Raw genomic sequence first — 18,196 nt, 5'->3', positions numbered from 1 at the left:
TTGGCTTTTGCCTTTGGCCACCTGACTTATTTAAGCCAATGAGAGGTGAGAAAATTAATACTTCCGCTTTCTGTTCGCCTAATGAGCCACTGCGTTCACCTTTCGGATGCTATGATTGGCCATCTTCTCTTACCTCGCCAGCTTATTGGCTAGTACTGCGAAAACGTAGTGCGCAGGGTCCGAGAGCTGCTGTGTCAGACAGCTGGGCTGCCATGGCGTCCTACTTTGAGGAACACGACTGCGAGCCCACGGACCCGGAGCAGGAGGCCCGAACTAACATGCTGCTGGAGCTCGCTAGGTGGATGGCCGAGGCTGGGAGGTGGGGCCAGGCTGCAGGTTTCTGGGTTGGGGCTGGCTGGAGAAGACGGATTATCTGGGGTAGCAAATTCTGGGGAGGACGGATGAATGATCTGGAGAGTTAAGTCTGGAGGCCAGATATGAGGGAAGTCGATCATTTGAATCGTCCTTGGGCCCCCCGGTTAAGGGGATTCTGGGAAAGACTGGATGGAGTAGAGGGAGTTGGTGAGGGGAGGGCAGCGTGCACTAGTATGTGCTGGAGGAGAGCCATGGGGGCGGGGTAGGGGCCGTGTAGGTGTGAGGAGGTACATTGGTTAGGAACACTGGGCACGCGGACGCTGCCAAATGGAATCTGGCTTTACCAGGTCATTCCTGGGTGGCCTGAGTAACTTCTCTGAGCCTTTTGCCTCAAATGTAAAATGAGAATAAACAGCTTGAGTGCTTGAGGTTGTCTGATAGCAGCTGTAAACTATTTCTCACTCTGCTTTTAATCTAGTGAGCACTACCGATTGGAGGTAGCTAAATTATTACCACTAGCTGGACAAGGTATTTACCTGCTGATGTTGAGTGCTTTGTGGAGGCAACGAGGAAGTATGGTTTTCTTTGATTCCCACCTTGTGTCTTTCTTCGCAGGTCACTTTTCAATAGTATGGACATCGAAGGCTTGGGATTGGTAGTAGATTGGGATCACCACCTGCCTCCACCTGCTGCCAAGACTGTGGTTGAGAACCTCCCCAGGACAGTCATCAGGAACTCTCAGTCTGGTGAGAACACTGTTTCTGTTTTTTGGGGGCAGGTCCACCAGACCCCTTCCCCCACAGTCCCTTTCAAGCCAGATTGTGCACTGGTCCTTCAGTTTTCCAGGCCAGGTTGGGGCAAGTGTCCTGGGGGAGCTGGGAGGTGGGGCCTGTAGCAGCTGTCCTGATCAGCGCTCCCTCCTAAAGAGCTCAAGTGCCCCGTGTGTCTTTTGGAATTTGAGGAGGAGGAGACTGCCATTGAGATGCCTTGCCATCACTTCTTCCATTCCAACTGTATTCTGCCCTGGCTGAACAAGGTACTGCTTCCTTTCTCCCAGCCTTCACTCTGCCCAGTTTTCAAGCCCCTTTCTTTTTATGAACTGTTGGGGAATCAGAGAAGGAAGAAGCTCAGGGTGAGAAGTGGGAGTAGGGGATGGATATTAGCTTCGAAAGATCAGACCTGGGCTGGAACAGTTTTACCTAGTGTTTTTATTCCTGTTTTACCCAGACAAATTCCTGTCCCCTGTGCCGCCATGAGCTACCCACTGATGACGACACTTACGAGGAGCACAGACGAGATAAGGTAGGAGCTGGTGGTAAGTGGAGGAGGTGGTAATAGGGCTCCCTCAGGCTGTTCTTGATCTCCCACCTCAGCATGCTTGGGTAGGTCTCGGGTCCCTGACTCTGGCTGTGTTCCCTGTGACTTTGGTGAGGGGCATCTCATGTCAGGGGCCTGAGAACAGTGAGAGCTAGTTCCACCAAAGCTGCCATCCCTTCACCTACAAGCCCTCAGATATGGCCCCTGCCTCTTTCCTTCAGGCTCGCAAGCAGCAGCAGAAGCACCGACTGGAGAACCTGCACGGAGCCATGTACACATGAGGTGCCTGGGGCTGAGAAGTGGTCCTCATCTTCCTCCTGTACCTTGAATCCTCATTAAAGGTTTCTTTACCTACCCTGTGACTGCATTGCACACAGGACTGGGCAGGGGTTCTGCACCCTCACAAGGGCCCTACTGCTATTGGGGAAGGTGGGCCTGGACTACAGAAGACACTAGGATATACAACTTTCCCTGCCAAGCCTGCTGGCCTGAGGGCAGTGGAGGCCCAGGTCAAGAACCTGGCCACTGGACCAGCTAGGGCTTGAGCCTATGTGTTTGTGGCCAGAAAGCAAAATATGTCATGGTCTGGCACCCAGCAGACATTTAAAGATGCATCCCTTTCCCCCTGCAATTTTTAGTCAACCTTGGAATCCCACGCACTTTCTTCTTGCTTCTAACATTTTTAAAGCTGCTCTTTATACACCCCTCTGCACCCCCATCCCCTTATACTAAGGAATCAAACTTCAAACCAGACTTTGAGTGGGTGAAGGAAGTGTGGAATGATCAGATCAGTCAGTTCTTTAAACTGCTTAAAAGCCCAAACAGGGCTTCAGGCTCTTGAGGGGTGTTTGGCTAGCACCTGCCATCCTTTGTTTCTGGCAGCCCTGCTCTCAGAGTGCTGGGCACTCAGGACTCTTTCCAGGGGCACGGGCTTCCTCCTGTTCTTTCCTAGGGAAAGCTGCCCTGAATCAGGCCCTCTCACTCTTCAGAACAGACTACAAACATGCAAATTAGAATTCTTTTAATAGATATATATATATATACATATAAAAGTACTAAAATATCCACATGGTTCTGCTGTTATTTGCCCTAAAAAAAGTAAGGGGCACAGTGAAGAATCCCAGGGCCCAAAAGTGGGCCTTCCCACATACTAAGGCATGCCCCTACCCCCAGCACTTTTATCCTTGCCGTTCCCAGCCCCCAATTCCTGCAGCACGAAACCCCAGTGATCTGGCCCTGCAACTGGGGAATAGAAGGCACCTGAAGGGTTGGCTGGGTGACTGCGGATATGTGACCTTTAAACAGAAACAGTGGGGGGCGGGTCATGCACAGCTTAGGCAGCTGCCAGGGCCCGCTCCTCTATGGCACAGGTGGGTGTGGGATGGCTCCTCGTCCAGGGGCAAGGAAGCCTATATCCCAACAGAATACTTTCTTAAAATTGTTTTTGGTACAAAATAAATGCAAAGAAGACATAGGCAGGGAGCAGTGGAGGCTGGGCCAGCCACCCTCCCCAGACCTCAGATCATGGCTATGCTCTCAGGGGCACAGTTGAGGTGAGTGGAGGTGCTGGTGCTCCCGGAGGACTTGCAGGCCCGGCCAGCAGGCTGCAGTGCAGCCACCAGTGTCTCTGAGGAGACTGTCCCAAACTCGTAGCAGAAGGTGCCGTGGAAAATGAGGAGGTCGATGACAAACACCCACTCGCACAGGGCTGCCCCGTGCTGCAGCTGAGAACTCTCATGGACGAAGAAGACGCCGCCTGGAATGGGGCTAAGGAAAGGTCCAGTAGGATGTGTGGGGGACTGGCAACACACCTACCTTCCCGGATCTGTAACTATGCTGGGACAAAGGACTAGGCCTGACATCTCAGGAGAGGGTGTGGAAGACCACACTGGGCAGTGTTACCTGGAAGGTGTGCCATTCTCTCCCCATCCTGGGTGAGAGAAGGGCTGGGCTATCTTGGAAGGATACTGAGGATCAGGGCGACAAAGGCGATGGCTGCCAACACAATCCTCAGGTAGGCCATAGCCAGGTCCTGGGGGGCGGTGGCCCCATGGTAGGAGAGGACACAGTGCAGGCAGACAAACAGCAACCCGGCCGGCAAGGCCACACCGGCTCCGATGTAATGCAGAGACTTGGCATGATCCACCTAGGCCCAGAGAGAAGGCTTATCAGTTTAGTAGCCCTGTTTCTCTGACCCCTTCATAGCTCTTCTTTCTCTTCCTTTTTCTCCCAGGCCCTGCTTCCCTCACCCCCAACCCTGAAGGGCTACCCCTGTATCTTGGGTCAACCCTCAGGAGACTGAGGGTCCCAGCAGACAGCCTACCCTTTTAGGGGAAGTTCAAGAGGTGGATAGGTGGGTCTACCTGAAAGTTCCCGACCACCACAAGGCCTGCAGCATTGGTGCAGCCTGTGATGAGTGTTGTGGTGTTAATCCAGGAATGCCGACTCTGCTCCAGGAGCTGCCCGTAGAGCAGGAGGCCGAGCAGGGCCACTGGGGAAGAAGAGCATGAGTGGAGCCTGCTAGCTCTCACCCCTTCAGACATTCTGAGAGCCACAAGGGAATAGATGGGTGGGTGGTGAACTGGGTTTCCTCAGGTTCCAGCCAGCAGAGTGGCTGTGTGGGAGTCAGCCTCTGACTTTCACGAAACGGGCAGAAGTGGCCCCTCTTGCTTTAGCCCTTGGTTGGGTGGGCTTGGCAGGGCAGCCCTTGGTAAGCAAGGGCTTCCTGGGGGGAGAGTGCGAAGGGATGGGTTGGACCGGGCTGGCTAGGGGGGCTAAGGGCACAACTCACCCATGAAAGCACCCACGTTGCCAATGAGGCTGAAGAGGCAACTCTCTGGGGGATATGTGCCGCACTTGCTGAGGGGAGGGGGGCAAGGACAAAGTGAGAGAGGGGCAGGAGCACCAGAGGGGCCCCCCTTCTGGCCCACTTGCTTTCTCTGTGCTTGATTTAAGCCACTGATTTATGAGAAAGACCACTGTTTCTTACAAACTGGTCCCAGGCTGGCACTCCCTCCCCTCCAAATAAAGCAGAGCTCTTGTGTGACAGGTTGGAAGTACCCAGGATTGCTGGGCAGACCCCGAGACTTCTTGGACTCCCCAAGACTGTCGAGGTCTGTAGCTGGTCTGGCTGTCCTTGAGCCAGATCTTAGGCTGGGCAATCAGAGGGCTTGAGCTTAAATCTAGCTATCTCTACTTAACAGCTTTGTGACCTAAATGGACGACATACCTCAATTTCGGTTTCCTTGCCTAGAAAATAGTGAAAACAATAGCTGCCTCAGTGCTGAGAGAATTAAATGGCGTTATTCATGTAAAGCATTCAGCACAGTGCCTAGCACACAGTAACTGTCAAGGAGCACTGTTATTAAGTGCTCTTAATAATAATTATTATTCCTGTGAGACCCTTTGGGACAGGCCTTTGCTTGGCTGGGAGTCTATAGGTGCCTTGGATCTCTGATCTGCCCTGTTCCCAGGCCTTACCTGATGAGGGGGACATCGTCCAGGGTGCAGCAGGTCTTGGGACCCCCTTGCTCAGCGGGGTCAGGAGAGCAGGACTCGTTGTAAGACCTGGAAGGCAGGACAGAGTAGATTGGTGGAACTGGGTTTCCCTAACCACTCGGCCTTTACTTCAGATACCACCCTATCAGACCTTCTCCCTTATCAGGGAGCAGAAGAGCCCACTTCTCAGGGCCTGTTTGAGACAAAGCCAAAGGGGCAAAGGGATGGTGGGAAGCAGGTAAGTGGGCACAAAGCCATGCCTGGGGAGGGGCAGGCGCGCCAATGTCAAAGAAGAGCAGTGAGGCTCAGGGTCTCCGTCTGGCTTGCAGCAGCCCTGGCCCAAGAGGGAACAGAGATGAAGGGAGCTTTAGAGTGAAGCTGTCTGCAGAGTGCGCCATACCAGTTCTCCACAGGGCACACGTGGCGGTTCATCACGGCCATGGCATACCTGTGGGAGCAGAACTGTCATCTGACGACCCTCCCAGCCAAGCCCAGCCTTCCCCCACTGACCACTGTTTTTTCTCTTGATTCTGGCTCCATTTAGCCTCATTGCCTAGCTAGGGATTCAAGCTGGGGTGGCCCTGAGGCCTGATGCCACACTAGAACCCACAGCATGGCTGCAAACGAGAGGATCTCTGGAATTTGCTCTTGACTAGCAGTAGGTCTGTCGGGGCCACCTTGCTGGACAAATTGTCCCAAGCAACTGACTGCATGCCCAGGCATCAGGCCAGGCTTTGGAGACAGAGTGACCCTGGATATCACCCTGGAGCCTGCAACAGGACAAGGGACTTTGTGTGTCCCATCAAACTCCTGTCCTTCCTCAGCCTGGGCCCATTTTGTTTCCTTGCTGTCTCCCCCCTCCCCCTCTTTACTTACACAGTCCATAGGCCAGTGATGGAGAATGCTGACAAGCTGACAGGAAGGAGGATCCAGGCGGTCATGGGGGGGGGGAGCCAGGGTGGTAGTGGTGTGGGAGGGATGACAAGAGGCAGGTGGGGAGGAGGGGGCAGGGCCAGCTACCTTAAGATACTTCTCCAAAACCATCAACTGCCCCAGCCTGGTGGAGAGAGAGGGGTCAAAGTCCAGGGTCCAGTGAATGGCTAAAGCCCTAAGAGGCGGGGGTGTTAGGGCATCACCCGATTCGGGACACCCACTGGAGCTCAGAGTGCCCACACTTTGGGTTCAACCCACACCAGAATGTGGTCACCTCTGGCACCCACCGGGGCCTCTGTGTCCCACCCAAAAGCCACCGGCATGCTCAGGGACTCAGGCGGCGCCATAACATCTGCACAGGTAGTAGTCACCCTTGCCTGAGGTAGCCAGGCTGGACGCCCCGCTACAGTTAGGACGGTCTAGGGGCCACGCCAAAGAAAGCCTGGAGGGTATCCAGGCCCGGTAGGGGCGGCCGCACACAGACAACCACGCGACTACGGTACCCTGGGGAAGGGCGGGCTCAAGCGGGAATCCCAGCCCGGCCCGCGTGGGCGCCTGGAGCCCGTGGCCAGCGAGACTCTGGACCCGGGAAACAAGCCTTCTTCGGTGATCCTTGGGGGTCCTGAGAGAAGTAGGGGGCCCAGTACGCACCTCCCCAAAGCGCCCTGCGGCTGCCGCACACTACTCAGTCCGGCGTGGCGCCATCCGGGGCTGCGGCCCTCAAAGCGGCCCTGCAGGTTTAAAGGGCCGGCGGCCACGCCCCCAGCCCAGGCCGCGTTGCACCGCGCCGCCCGCCGGGACCTGGAGTCCCTGCCCCGCGGGCCCGTGCTCTGCTGCGGACTACAAATCCTGAGCCCCAGCGCAGAGACCCGTGCAATGGACGTGCTGCCCAGCCTTGGGGACCCGGGCACGAGGACTCCGGCAGCGGCTGTGACTCCGAGATGCCGAAAGGATAGTCCTGGTTTCCGTTCCTGCAGTGGAAGGTTCGGGAGGCGGGAAGCCGGGGGTGGGGCAGCACCTTCCAGCACCACTGGTGATCGTCATTGTGCACGTGGCTGGAGGTAGCCTCCCTCCGCCTCTGGGTACATTCCGCGGCAGGGAAGGGCGGACAATTTAGACTCTGGGTCACTCCGGGTCATCTCCCTCATCGTGGCGCCCCGTGTCTGCCTCTGTCCCAGGCTAGGTGTCTCGTAGAGAAGCCTTAATTATTCCTTAAGGTCAAGCACCCATGATTTGACTTATGCTTGCTCGGACATAACAAATTTTGGAGGGTGCTACTTTCACCGGATACATTTTCAAGGGTACAAGTACACATAGTATTACTGTCCAGAAGTCAGTGTCGAAAATATGTTACCCCACTGTTCAACACTTAACGCAGAGACCAATTCTAAATGGACACACATGGCCAGGTGTTGGTAATGCAATAGAGGAAGGTGGGAGACCCAGAGCAATTTAAGAAAAGGAAGCAGGATATTGTGGAAATAAATTACCTACCAGCTTCACCAAAACCTACAGGGCAAGAGTGCCCTCCTTGTTCTTTCCCTAGTTAAAAGCGCGGAATACTTCTTTGAACATACCGGAAGGGTGCCTGGAACTCTAAAAGGAAGCCCGGCATCTGTTGGGAGGTTTTGTGAGACGACACTGGCGCCAACAAATCATTATCTTAAGAGCATGGGCCCAAGCTGCCAGGAGGCAGGGAGTTGTGAAGTCCCACAGCATTGGTGAGGCAAAGGTAACTGTCCAGTACTGTGAGGAAAAGGAAGCAGATAAGCTGGACAATGGCTTGAAAAAAGAAAACTTTTTTGGATCTAGTGGCAGTTAAAATGGAAAGAGGAAACCTGTTGGAGACCTTTTCCAAATCACATCAGGACAAGTAGTGGAAGCGTGGCTGTACTGATTACAAGATGACCAGGCTGGACCAACCAGTGGGGTGTAAAACTCAGTCCAGCTGCTGCTGGCTGTACTCCGTGCCCCAGGACAAAGGGGTCCCTCTTTTCTATTCACAGGCTCCATCGTCTTACTCAGGTGTGTTTCTCTGCCCAGTGGTGCTGTGAACCCTCACCTTATCCTACTTCATCAGTAGCTTTGCCATTGTTAATCAACAGTTTCTTATTGATCTGGGTTTGGGTTCCTGTCCAACCTTTATCTTGGGGTTGGCCCCAGAGGACTACTCAAATTCTCAACTGGCTGTTTTAAAATAAACTGGGTAGACATGCACTGTAGAGCTGTGACAAGAAGGACGATTTTGGCTTAATATGACATTATGAGTAGTCCCTAAAATAGAATTACCCCTCAAAATGGAGCTCCCTGGGACTAAAAGGCTCTTCATGTGTAGTTGGTAAGGGAGGAGTCATGTATCAGACAAGTAGGACCAGATGTCTTTAAAAGTCCCTTCCAGCTCCAAAGCCACATGTTATGTTCCTACCAGGACAGTTCTTAAAATAGGCTAAAGCAAGAGATAAGATTTCAAATGCTGATTCTGTGGTGCTGAATGATGTCAGGGGCAGGCATTTAACCTTCACTTTCCTTACACACATAAGTGATTTCACAACTCTTGGCAAAAACAGTGCTGTAAAAATAACGTTTATTGGTTAAAAACAATACTGTCTTTGAAAAGTACCTTCCTTCCAGTATTTTCAAATTATTTGCATACTTCACTTTATTCATCCACAAAGCAGAAACATTGAAATGAGAAAACAGAAGACTATATGGCTTTTTATACATTTAACATCACAGCATAAGCAGTGTGACCAGTCTGCCATTCCAGTGGCTCTGAGAAGGCAGGGGAGCTCTTCACTCAGGTTTTCATTTCTAGTATCACTCCAATTACTGAGGAAATTTGGGGTGGGTGCCTATGGCTTCTTTTTAAAAAAATATTTTACTTACATATTTTGAGAGAGAAGGGACGGGAGACAGAGAGGGAGAGAACCATCACTCGGTTGCCTCTTGTACACACCCCAACTAGGGACTGAACCCGTAACCCAGGCATGTGCCCTGTCTGGGAACTGAACCAGCGACCTTTTGCTTTGTGGTACAGTGCTCACCAACTGAACCACACCCATCAGGGCCTTACAGCTTCTTAGCCATCTAATTCCTCAGGGCGAGGAATTCAAGGAGGGAGCTTAAAATGTTCAAATAATTTTCAACATTCCACTGTGATTCTCCCAAAAGGCTCAGAGGTAGGAAAATAATCTGTCCTTATTTGTCTTTCTATATATAAAGGTTTCATTTATATTGGTAAACCAGTTGGGATGTACTACCCAACCACCTCCAGATCACACCGAATGCACAGCAGGTTGAATACCCACTACCCTAGGCTCACCTCTAGTTGGCAGTGCCCTCAGGGGAGAGAGACTGTGGAGATGGAATGTTCCTTTCAAAGGCTCTTCCATGGGAGAATTTGATACTGCTCACGCTGGTCCTGCTATCTGGCCAGCCTCCACAGGCTCCTACTCTCTTACTCAATACAAAAAGCTTTACATTCTTTTCTTGCTTTTCGTTCGTCAAAGATTTCCATGCTTGCCAACTGGCTGGAACTCCAGCTTCGGTGTTTATTTTTGCACAGCCCAAACCCCTACAAACCCCAGCTTCCTTCTGTACCCCCCACTGTGGCCCAGGAAACACAAAACCTTAAAATCCAAGGCTTACCCTCAGTAAGTGAAGGAACACTTATATAAGATACCTATCAGGCTACCAGACTTTTTTTTTAGATAGCCAAGAATGCATCTAGTCAAGTGGGTGTCGAATCTGCAGCAGCCTGCTGGAAAGCTCCAGCTAGTCCAGCGCGGTTGCCACCGCACCACACAGCACTGGCCAGTCCGTCTGGGAACAGCTAGAGCCTGTGGGAAATGCTCTGAACATTTGTTTCCCTTGATGGCAAAGCACCGATCTGAAAACAGCTGAAAGATGTCTGGAGGCAAGCCTAGTGAATAAACTGGGTCCCAGATAAGGGGTGGCAATAACCAATGAGCCTGTGCTAGAAAGCTCTGATGGCTGAGGGCCATCACCAGAGGAACATTTCAGGCACGCCTGGAGCAATGGCAGCCTCATCGCCAATAATTCTCTGAAGAACAACCTCAGTGAGTACCAGGCTTTGTGATTTATAGTCATACTGCATAAATTCGCTAAGAATTAGAATGCTTTCTTGAATGGAAAATATTTTGTATGCACTTGATAGGCAAAGTGCTTTAAGAAAAAATTTACATGCAAGCAGTTCCCATCAGTTTCTTACCTGAGTGTGTAAGGGTTACATGACAAACACATAAAGACAGTAGGTACATGCTTCCCTTCTCACAAAACAGAATAGAGGCTAAACTTCCAGGTGCTGTGCCCAACCTCCTCTGGTCTTGTTTCTAAATTTCTATAATAAATCCAGGAAGCAGGCCATTCAGCTGTGAGAGGATGGACCCCAAAGGTATTTCCAGGTTGGGAAGCCCAAGAGTTCCAATGAGATTTTATGTCCAAGTCAGAAGAGCAGTTGAAGAGCTGGAAGACTAAAATAACTGGTTCTCTGAGCTGCAGGGAGATTGGGATGATGGCACAGCCTCCTTCACGCAGGAAGCTCTGGAGGGTAGTTAACATTGTTAAGTCAAAAGGCACTTGGAGTCCAGCTGAATAAATAGAGGGCAGACTTTCTCCTTTAAAAGTAGAACTGTGCTCAGGACTGGCAAGGTTAAGGCCTTTAACCTTGGGCCAGCTCTTTGGGTCAGGAGCACTGTGGTCCCTTCACAACCAGGTCTTTTTAACTTATCCACCTCACTCACCTTCTGGCATTCTTCTGTCACTGCAAGCTATAGCTAGCTGCATTTTAACAATGTGCTCTAAGAGTGCCCTCAGGTGTCCTCTAAGAGAAAAACTGCTGAGATGGACCAGCTAGACTGATCTTGAGACCCTGATGTGGAGAAACCCCTGGGGCAGGGGGACTTTGGTTTCAGTAAGTCTCAGTGCTTGTGGGCTCACATAACCCCCAAATTTCAAGTCACTGAGGTTAGGCTAATGTGCTGGAAAACTTAAGTGGCAGGGAACAGAATGGATGCCCTGTGGATTTCTCAGAATTCAGCTTAAACCTGCATTAGGAAAAATGTTCACTTAGGGGAAAGCACTGATATTCCTGGGATGTTTATTCAAAGGATTTGTTGGGAGATTATCTTTTGGAAGATGAAAGGAGAAGGAATGGGGCAGGAATGAGAGACATTCATGTCATTTCCTCTGGGGCATTGTGCCTTTTTAATCTTTGCAACTATGGTTCTAAACAGGCAATTATTGCTGCTGAATTTCTCTTTAACAGTTCAAGACTGTTAAATCACATTTGGAGGGGCAGTTTCAAGCATGTTTTGATAGTTCCCCTTTAGGGGTAAAGTTGAAAGCTAGAATTCTGTAGTCTTAACCAAGGAAGGTTTTGCTACACGAAATTTTTGAAATTTAGTTTTGGCATCATCTTCCTAAGTCTCCTTATCTAGATGGTGCAAAACCGTGGAACCTGACAGATACTTGAAAAAGCCATGGAAGGAGAAAGAGACATGCTTGCAAGTCAGCCTCGAAAATGAACACCACTCCCTGTACTGATATTAGATTACTGGAAGAGCTCATCAGAAAGGTATGCCACCAGGACCCCACACCTCCTCAGTCCTCGGCAGCTGGAGGTGTATAATCACATTGCGAGGCAGGGCGGAACTGATGGACTCTGAGACCAAAAGATGAAGGAAAGAACAAAGAAACAGGAAAAAAAAAAAAGATCTAGAAGAACATGAATGAAAGCAAGCAGATCCACGGTAGAAAGGAACCATAAAGTAACAAACACAGCCCACGGAGCTGGGTGGAGCAGCAGTGCCCAGGTGTCCCAGGGCATATGAACTCATCGAGAAAGCAGCACATTGGCATAAGGCTTCTAAACCTTGGCTCTCCTGGGAGTCTCTGCTCTTAGAACACCAAACTAGCCAAAAATTCTCAAAAATCCCAAATCAGGCTGGTCAAATGGGCCAAAATACAAGAAAAACTGGCTACAAGGGAGTTGGTCAGGCACAATCCTTTTCTAGCAGCTGTGGGAGGCGTTTGTGTGTATGTGTCTCAAGATCAGCCTAGACTGGTCCTGGCCTCCTCAATCTAGGGGTGAACTCCCTGGGCAGTGACTCCAGCTTGGAGGGAATGCCTTCAGCCTGGTCAGTGTCGGCTCTGGCGCTTTGCAATCTCCTCCTTGATGCGTAACTTGAGGGCCTCTCGCATGGGTGGATCCAGAGGCGTGTGTGCTGACACCTCCTCACTCACCCTTCCTGGATCATCGTCCTACGTGGGGGAAGAGTCAGGAAGCTCAGGGCCTGGCCTCTTCTGGAAAGACAACCTGCCCTGTCCCTAGATAATACTCTCAAAGAACTCCATTTGATTCATAACTTCTTTCCAGTGCCTGTCATTTCCCAGGTATCCCCTGTAACAGTGATTCTCAACTGAGGGTCATGAGCCCTCTCTGTTGCCCACTGAGGATCACTGTGTGATGGAAGTTGTGCTCAAAGGCATTGCCCAGCAGTCTATGCTCCCATATGGAGCAGACACTTCCCTCTGACCCTGATGAAAGCAGTGGCTTGTGGGCTGGCAGTGATTTCTACCAGTTCCTAGGACCTTCAAGCTGTAGCTGTTTCCACCAGGCGTACCTGATACACGATAACTGACGTGACTTCTCCGCTGTCCGCCTCATACTCTAGGCAGAAGAGCTGATGGCTAGAAGGCTCTGGCTCGGAGCCTCCACTACTGCTGCTTTCACCGGACTCTTCACAGTCTGGGTTGCTTGGGTGGGTAGAGCAATCTGGAAGGATGAATGAGAGAGAGAAGAGGGGAAGGCTGCTGGAGGCCCTGGCCAGAGATAAAAGCCCCAACTTTTTAGTGAGTGTGTTTGTATCTGAAATGTAATGCTAGTCAGGAGTTTTGTTTACCTTTGTGTCCCTGCTCCAGGGCCAGCACAGAGCTGCCATACAGTAGGTATACAGTATACACTTGTCTAGTGAGTAGGGTTGAAAGATAGTGGAGAGGTGGATAGAGCTCAGCCTGGGTTCAAATGCAGGCTGTCATTTACTAGCTCTGAGATTTTGGGCAAGTTACTTGACCTATCTGTGCCTGTTTTCTGGTTGTGAAACAGAAACAACAATTCTTGCCTTAAGCAGTTCTTTGATAACCATATGATAATGTACAGAAGCCGAACAACACTTCAAGTAATGCTCAACAAATCTGGCATCATTTGTTAACTATTCTAAACTCGAGGTCTCAGAAAACTGGGGAAAAAGGCCTTTTGCTAGTTTGAGGCTTCAGTCCATAATTATGTCCTGGTCGCCTACATCTGTGCCCAGCTTTTTATCCGTTAGGTAGTGGGAATACTAATATACAGGATAATGGGGCAAACTGGCAGGCAACTTCCTGTTGGCTCCAAAGTATGTCTTGTAATAATGATGTTTAACTGGGGGCCACGAGCCCTCCCTGTTCTCCAAGGAAGAATGACTGGTCGGAGATTGGGGACCGTCCAAGTGGAGGTTCTGAGAAGGGACTTAATGAACTGAGCCTTAGGAAATAAATATGTTTTTCCGTCTTTTTTCCATATAGAGAGGGGGAGTGCGTTGAGGCAGAGGGGCCAGGGCCAGAAGAGAGCGCGAGCTTGAATTAGAAGGCAGGCAGGACGGGAGGACTCACCTCTGTGTCGCGGGAGGTACACTTGCAGGTCCGGCTTGCGGGGCCGCGTCGGTGCGGGCGTGTGCCGCCTCCTGGCCTTCTCCTTGGCCGCCTGCTTCACCTTCTTGTCGTAGTCGTCCCTGAGGGGAGCCGAGTGGGAGTCAGGGACAGCCAGCCTGGCCGGGCCGGGCTAGGCAGGGGCGGGAGGAGGGCGACGGGGTGGGACAGTACCGGGCGAGCTGATTCCGCCGGATGTGGTGCACGAAGCCGTGGCTCATGTCCAGTCGCCCGCCGGGCTTGCAACAAACACCTGCCCCTGGGTTCGGTGCGGCTTCCATCTGGAGCTCTGTGCGCGGAGCAGCCGTCACCCCAACGGCCGCCCTCCCTTCCGGGGAGCTCGGGGCGCTCCTCGCTCGCCTTCCGGCCTAGCGCCCAGATCTTCCGCCCGGAAGGGCCGCGGGGCCAAGCGGCACCACGCGCGGAGTTCCTAGCGTGGGGGTGTGGTGAACGCGCGCGTCTTTTCTTTGTAACATTACCTTGAGAATGGAGGATTTAGGCTTACTGCTGCTACGTCAGACGATTCTGCACCCATTGCACCACTCAGCGTTCGCTGTGGAGCCTTCCCATCCTTTCTCTAGGGTTAGGGTGCTGTGAAGCGTCGTCACCATCTGCGTGACCTCGGCTGACTACTGAACCCCGCCGTGCCTCAGTCTCCTCATTTGTAAATGGGGACTGGAGAGCTCCTCGAGAGCTTTTGATGAGGCGAGTGCTCTAGCAAGACCTGCAGCGGCCCCTGGGCCTTGTGCCGGAGCTTTACTGTTGTCCCGTTACGGCCCGGGCCCAGCCCTGGGAGGACCCGCAGCTTTCAGGGGGTCATTGAGCTTGTGCCATTTTCGAGTCCCCCTTAAAACAAACAAACAGACAAGATTAGGAATTCGTGATTAGAACTGGGACAATCCGTGGTGCGCGCGCACACAGAGTTGAACACCGCTGATCAGTAAACATGCGATTGACACGACAGGGATGAATCTCGAAAGAAATACAGCGGAGGGGAAGGGACTGTGTCGAAAAGGATGCGCCGTGTGCTTATATATGAAACTAGAAAATTGCCAGCTAACCTGTAGTGACAAAGCAGACATTTTGGGGGCTGGCGGGTAGATTCATTATCTTGGTCGTGGTGCTGGTTTTGTGTATATCCATCTGGCAGTTTTGAGACAATTGCACACTAAAACGTGCTATTTTGTGTCAAGACACCTCAGTTGAGCTGTACAAAGAAAGTTCCGAGTCGTGACAGTCACAGGCCCTGAGGCTTCGGCTTTATTAGCATCACTGTAAATTCCTTGTTTCACGTTTTCACTATTGTGTGATAACAAGACTAATCCTCTAAATGTGGAATTAATTACAGACTCAGGGTTACTGCAGGGAGGGGATAATTTGGGGATGTCGCTTAGTTCTCTTATGCAGAGGTGTCGGCCTCTGAAGCGCGGAGACGCTCCCAATTTTGGTTTCGAGGCACATAGTGTCCTGAAAAAATCTGCTTTCCAATGGGAGCTTTTTTTAATCCAGAATTCACAGTCAGTAAAAAGTTCCAGTCACTTTAAACAGGAAATTTCGGGTAAGGTGGCAGTAGTCCTCCAGATGGTTCTCAGCTGCGCGCGCAGCCATAAAGAGGCTGCAAAAAGCAAAGTACTTCCCAGTTTCCTGTGAGTTGATTTGTCCCCGTTGGCGACTGGTAGAGAACTTTGAGCTGGATAACAGCGCTGCTTCTGATTGGCTGTTTGCTTGCGCTGCCACTGCTGCTCGCCGGGCCCCGGTGCTACTCGGCCGGTAGTGGCTATGTCCGGCCGGTCCAAACGGGAGTCTCGAGGTTCCAACCGCGGGAAGCGCGAATCCGAGTCTCGAGTCAGCTCGGGTCGCGTCAAGCGTGAGCGAGATCGGGAGCGGGAGACCGATACACCGATCACCAGGGGTAGCCCCGTGCGCGTGAAGCGGGAGGTCGAGCAGGCGAGCGCGCGGGAGGCCCCGGCGCCCTTGGTGCCCACCGTGCGGGTGAAGCGAGAGCGCGAGGCGGACGAAGACTCCGAACCAGAGCGGGAGGTGCGAGGTGCGCGGGGCAGGACAGGACTCGGGCCTACTTTTGAGTTCTTTTTCTCCTTACTTTTCTTACCAGGGGGAACGCCATACTTCACCAGGGTCCTTGACTCGGCTCTCGACTGCGTCTTAATGAGGATAGTACGTCTTAATAACAACAGTTACAATGTTATTGTTAATAACAATAGTAATAATAATAGTTATAATGTTTCTAACAGCAGCAGCAGCAGCTTTTCTTCATCTAATGCCCAACGCGGGCCAGGCGTTGTGCTAAGTATTTTACAGGTGTCACCTCTTTCAGTTTTTGCAAAACATCTGAGGACTGAGTGTGGTTGTAATTTCTGGACTTAGACTATTCAGAGTTGGTCAGCGTTGAGAGGCTGAAAGTCTGGATTCTAATCTTGATTCTGTGACTTTGAGAGAGCGCGTTTCATGTGTTTGTCTCTCTAAGTTGGTGGAAATAGAGCTGGAACTCGTCTCCTTTGAAGTCTTTCTGACAGCTGCCCCTGTCACTGTTCTTTTCCTTGCCCCCCCCACTGCACTCCTGCTTCTGTAGTAATTTTCAACTTGACCATATCTCACCAATCATGAAATAGGTTTCCACCACTTCTGAAACTTTCCGTTACCTCAGTTACATCTTTTGCTTCTGTGAACTTGTAACTCTTGACTTGATCGTGTTTCTATATACTTGTTTCCTGATGAGTTTTTAGGACCTTACTAAAGGAGCTGGTGAAGGGTGTTACTAGGCTACATGCTAAGGGTAGGGCTTTGGGTGAAGGTATTTCTCATTCTCCAAGACTTTATAATTCTGCTTCTGGTCCTTATTATCTGTATGTGATTATACTCTTTTTCTTTAAGTTATTGCTGTTAGAAACATTGATTTTCAAAAACTATTTATAGAGTTGGGAGAGGGAGGGAGAAAGAGGAGAGAAACATCAACCTAAGAGAGAAACACGGATTGGTTGCCTCTTGTACATGCCCCAACCAGGGACTGTACCTGTAACCCAGGCATGTGCCCTGACTGGGAGTGGAACCAGTGACCCTTTGGTTCACAGGCTGGCACTCAGTCCACTGAGTCACACCAGCCAGGGCACATTGGTTGACTCTTGTATGTGCCCTGAGTGGGATTGAACCCACAATCTTGGTGGGTGTATGGGGACGACGCTCTAGCCAACTGAGCTACCTGACCAGGTCCTTATGTGATTATACTTTTGTATTAACTCTTAAATTTCTTGCTTAGGGTCCTGTGTTTGACATTTTTTTGCATTACACATATGGTTCAGGATATCACATTGCTCATAGAAAGTGCTTGATAGTCTTTGAATAATCTAGTTAGTAATTTCAGGATATTCTCTAATTTTCTTTACTTAAACACTCTGTCAGCCTCGTTTCCCTTTCTTTGGAGAAGTTGTTTGTTAGATGTTTTGTGGAGTTGTGGTATGTAGATTGTTTTCTCTGGGACACATTGAGATCCCAGTTGTTGTCATTGTCTTTTCTTTTTTTCTTTTCCTTTAATCATGAAATAGATCACAGGTACTAAGACGGGCTGGATGTAATGCAGAAGTACATTGTAAAGAAGAGTGTGGATGTACACTGTTAAATCTACCGCTTGTCAAGAACTGTGAAGGATCTGAGATTTTACCCTATTTGCAAGCTACCAAATTAGGCTCTCACAGTTTCAAGGATGCTGACGGAAGACGTGGGACTATTGGGCCTGAGACAATTGATTACAGAAGTAACAGTGGTCAGAATGGAGCATTGGTGTCATTTCCTCAGTCAGTTCCCATAGTGCAACATGAAGGGAACCCAGTGGGCCCATTGGGCAGCCTTGCAGGAGGGGAACTGTGAGTTTAGAGAGCCTGAGTATTTACAGTGGGCTGTGAGATTGCCTCCCCATTGTTCTGTAGGGAGGTATTATCTTGTTCTTCTAAGGTGGTTTACTATATAACCATCCTTGACAAGATAGTTTGCAGGCAATTAGTGCCTCTGGTCACAATATGTGTGGAAACATGAGAAGACCCTCGGAAAATTGCTTCCCAACACTGTTCAGCTTAAGAAGTGGGAAAAAGCAGAACTGGAGAAGGTCTTCTAGTCCTTTTCCCAGTTGTATCTGCCTTCTTTGCTTAGGTAATCACTTCTGAATTTTTTCCTAATCCCATCTTTTATTATAGTTTTACCTCATAGATGCATCTGTAAGTAGTACCATGTTTTATTTTGTATTTGATATAAATGGAATCACACCATGTGTAGTCTTCTGATTTGCCTTTTTTTTCTTTTTTGCTAGCCATATTTTTGAGGTTCATCCAGATAGATGTTCATGGCTACATGGTGTTCCATTAGTGATATATGAAAATATATTTCTTCATTTTATTTGTGGTAGATATTTGGATTG

The 18,196-nt window shown here is 50.5% G+C and overlaps 4 protein-coding genes across 7 annotated transcripts in view; 2 read left to right on the top strand and 2 right to left on the bottom strand.

Moving 5' to 3' along the window:
- The first annotated feature begins 160 nt into the window (after window positions 1-160).
- Window positions 161-1,987, top strand: RNF181 (ring finger protein 181). Of its 2 annotated transcripts, none has more exons than XM_037159686.2 (5): window positions 161-319; window positions 931-1,061; window positions 1,242-1,351; window positions 1,543-1,617; window positions 1,854-1,987. In XM_037159686.2, exons 1-5 carry the CDS (start codon window positions 213-215, stop codon window positions 1,911-1,913), a joined length of 483 nt encoding a protein of 160 aa, XP_037015581.1. In that variant the 5' UTR covers window positions 161-212; the 3' UTR covers window positions 1,914-1,987. The 2 variants fall into 2 exon arrangements, with proteins under 2 accessions (XP_037015581.1, XP_037015582.1); XM_037159687.2 differs by having other exon boundaries at window positions 162-298.
- Window positions 1,988-2,665: 678 nt separating this feature from the next.
- Window positions 2,666-7,082, bottom strand: TMEM150A (transmembrane protein 150A). 2 transcript variants are annotated; one of them, XM_037159684.2, is made up of 8 exons: window positions 6,715-7,078; window positions 6,007-6,187; window positions 5,531-5,578; window positions 5,113-5,199; window positions 4,424-4,491; window positions 3,996-4,123; window positions 3,601-3,778; window positions 2,669-3,388 (listed from the first exon to the last, which is right to left on the bottom strand). In XM_037159684.2, the coding sequence occupies exons 2-8, from the start codon at window positions 6,069-6,071 to the stop codon at window positions 3,150-3,152; spliced, it is 813 nt and encodes a 270-aa protein (XP_037015579.1). In that variant the 5' UTR covers window positions 6,072-6,187; window positions 6,715-7,078; the 3' UTR covers window positions 2,669-3,149. The 2 variants fall into 2 exon arrangements, with proteins under 2 accessions (XP_053520517.1, XP_037015579.1); XM_053664542.1 differs by lacking the exon at window positions 5,531-5,578 and having other exon boundaries at window positions 2,666-3,388; window positions 6,715-7,082.
- Window positions 7,083-8,625: 1,543 nt separating this feature from the next.
- On the bottom strand, window positions 8,626-14,165 carry CUNH2orf68 (chromosome unknown C2orf68 homolog). The gene is made up of 4 exons (XM_037159685.2): window positions 13,945-14,165; window positions 13,735-13,853; window positions 12,708-12,859; window positions 8,626-12,345 (listed from the first exon to the last, which is right to left on the bottom strand). Exons 1-4 carry the CDS (start codon window positions 14,049-14,051, stop codon window positions 12,223-12,225), a joined length of 501 nt encoding a protein of 166 aa, XP_037015580.1. The 5' UTR covers window positions 14,052-14,165; the 3' UTR covers window positions 8,626-12,222.
- Window positions 14,166-15,444: 1,279 nt separating this feature from the next.
- USP39 (ubiquitin specific peptidase 39) overlaps window positions 15,445-18,196 on the top strand; it is a 33,131-nt gene continuing 30,379 nt past the window's right edge. The window contains exon 1 of one of the 2 annotated variants that reach the window (XM_053664541.1): window positions 15,445-15,817. In XM_053664541.1, coding sequence (XP_053520516.1) covers window positions 15,550-15,817 — 268 coding nt within the window. In that variant the 5' untranslated portion in view covers window positions 15,445-15,549. The remainder of the gene's footprint in view (window positions 15,818-18,196) is intronic. The other variant, XM_053664540.1, reaches the window with a different exon arrangement.

The sequence above is a fragment of the Artibeus jamaicensis genome, unplaced genomic scaffold, assembly GCF_021234435.1.
Source record: "Artibeus jamaicensis isolate MK-2021 breed Jamaican fruit bat unplaced genomic scaffold, CSHL_Jam_final contig_384, whole genome shotgun sequence".
In the NCBI taxonomy this organism is placed as follows: Eukaryota; Metazoa; Chordata; class Mammalia; order Chiroptera; family Phyllostomidae; genus Artibeus; species Artibeus jamaicensis.
The sequence above is the reverse complement of the archived record's forward strand: the minus strand, read 5'-3'. Positions and strand labels throughout refer to the sequence as shown.

Bases quoted from the DNA above. Each gene is read 5' to 3' on its own strand.
- TMEM150A (XM_037159684.2), bottom strand. From the start codon at position 6,071: ATGACCGCCTGGATCCTCCTTCCTGTCAGCTTGTCAGCATTCTCCATC. The intron at 5,579-6,006 runs GTAAGTAAAGAG...CTGCTCCCACAG, and splicing joins ATCACTGGCCTATGGACTGT to GTATGCCATGGCCGTGATGA. The intron at 4,124-4,423 runs GTGAGTTGTGCC...CTTCTTCCCCAG, and splicing joins CAACGTGGGTGCTTTCATGG to TGGCCCTGCTCGGCCTCCTG.
- CUNH2orf68 (XM_037159685.2), bottom strand. From the start codon at position 14,051: ATGGAAGCCGCACCGAACCCAGGGGCAGGTGTTTGTTGCAAGCCCGGC. The intron at 12,860-13,734 runs GTGAGTCCTCCC...TCATCCTTCCAG, and splicing joins GTACCTCCCGCGACACAGAG to ATTGCTCTACCCACCCAAGC. The intron at 12,346-12,707 runs GTACGCCTGGTG...TCCCCCACGTAG, and splicing joins CGTCAGTTATCGTGTATCAG to GACGATGATCCAGGAAGGGT.
- RNF181 (XM_037159686.2), top strand. From the start codon at position 213: ATGGCGTCCTACTTTGAGGAACACGACTGCGAGCCCACGGACCCGGAG. The intron at 1,352-1,542 runs GTACTGCTTCCT...TGTTTTACCCAG, and splicing joins TTCTGCCCTGGCTGAACAAG to ACAAATTCCTGTCCCCTGTG. The intron at 1,618-1,853 runs GTAGGAGCTGGT...TCTTTCCTTCAG, and splicing joins AGGAGCACAGACGAGATAAG to GCTCGCAAGCAGCAGCAGAA.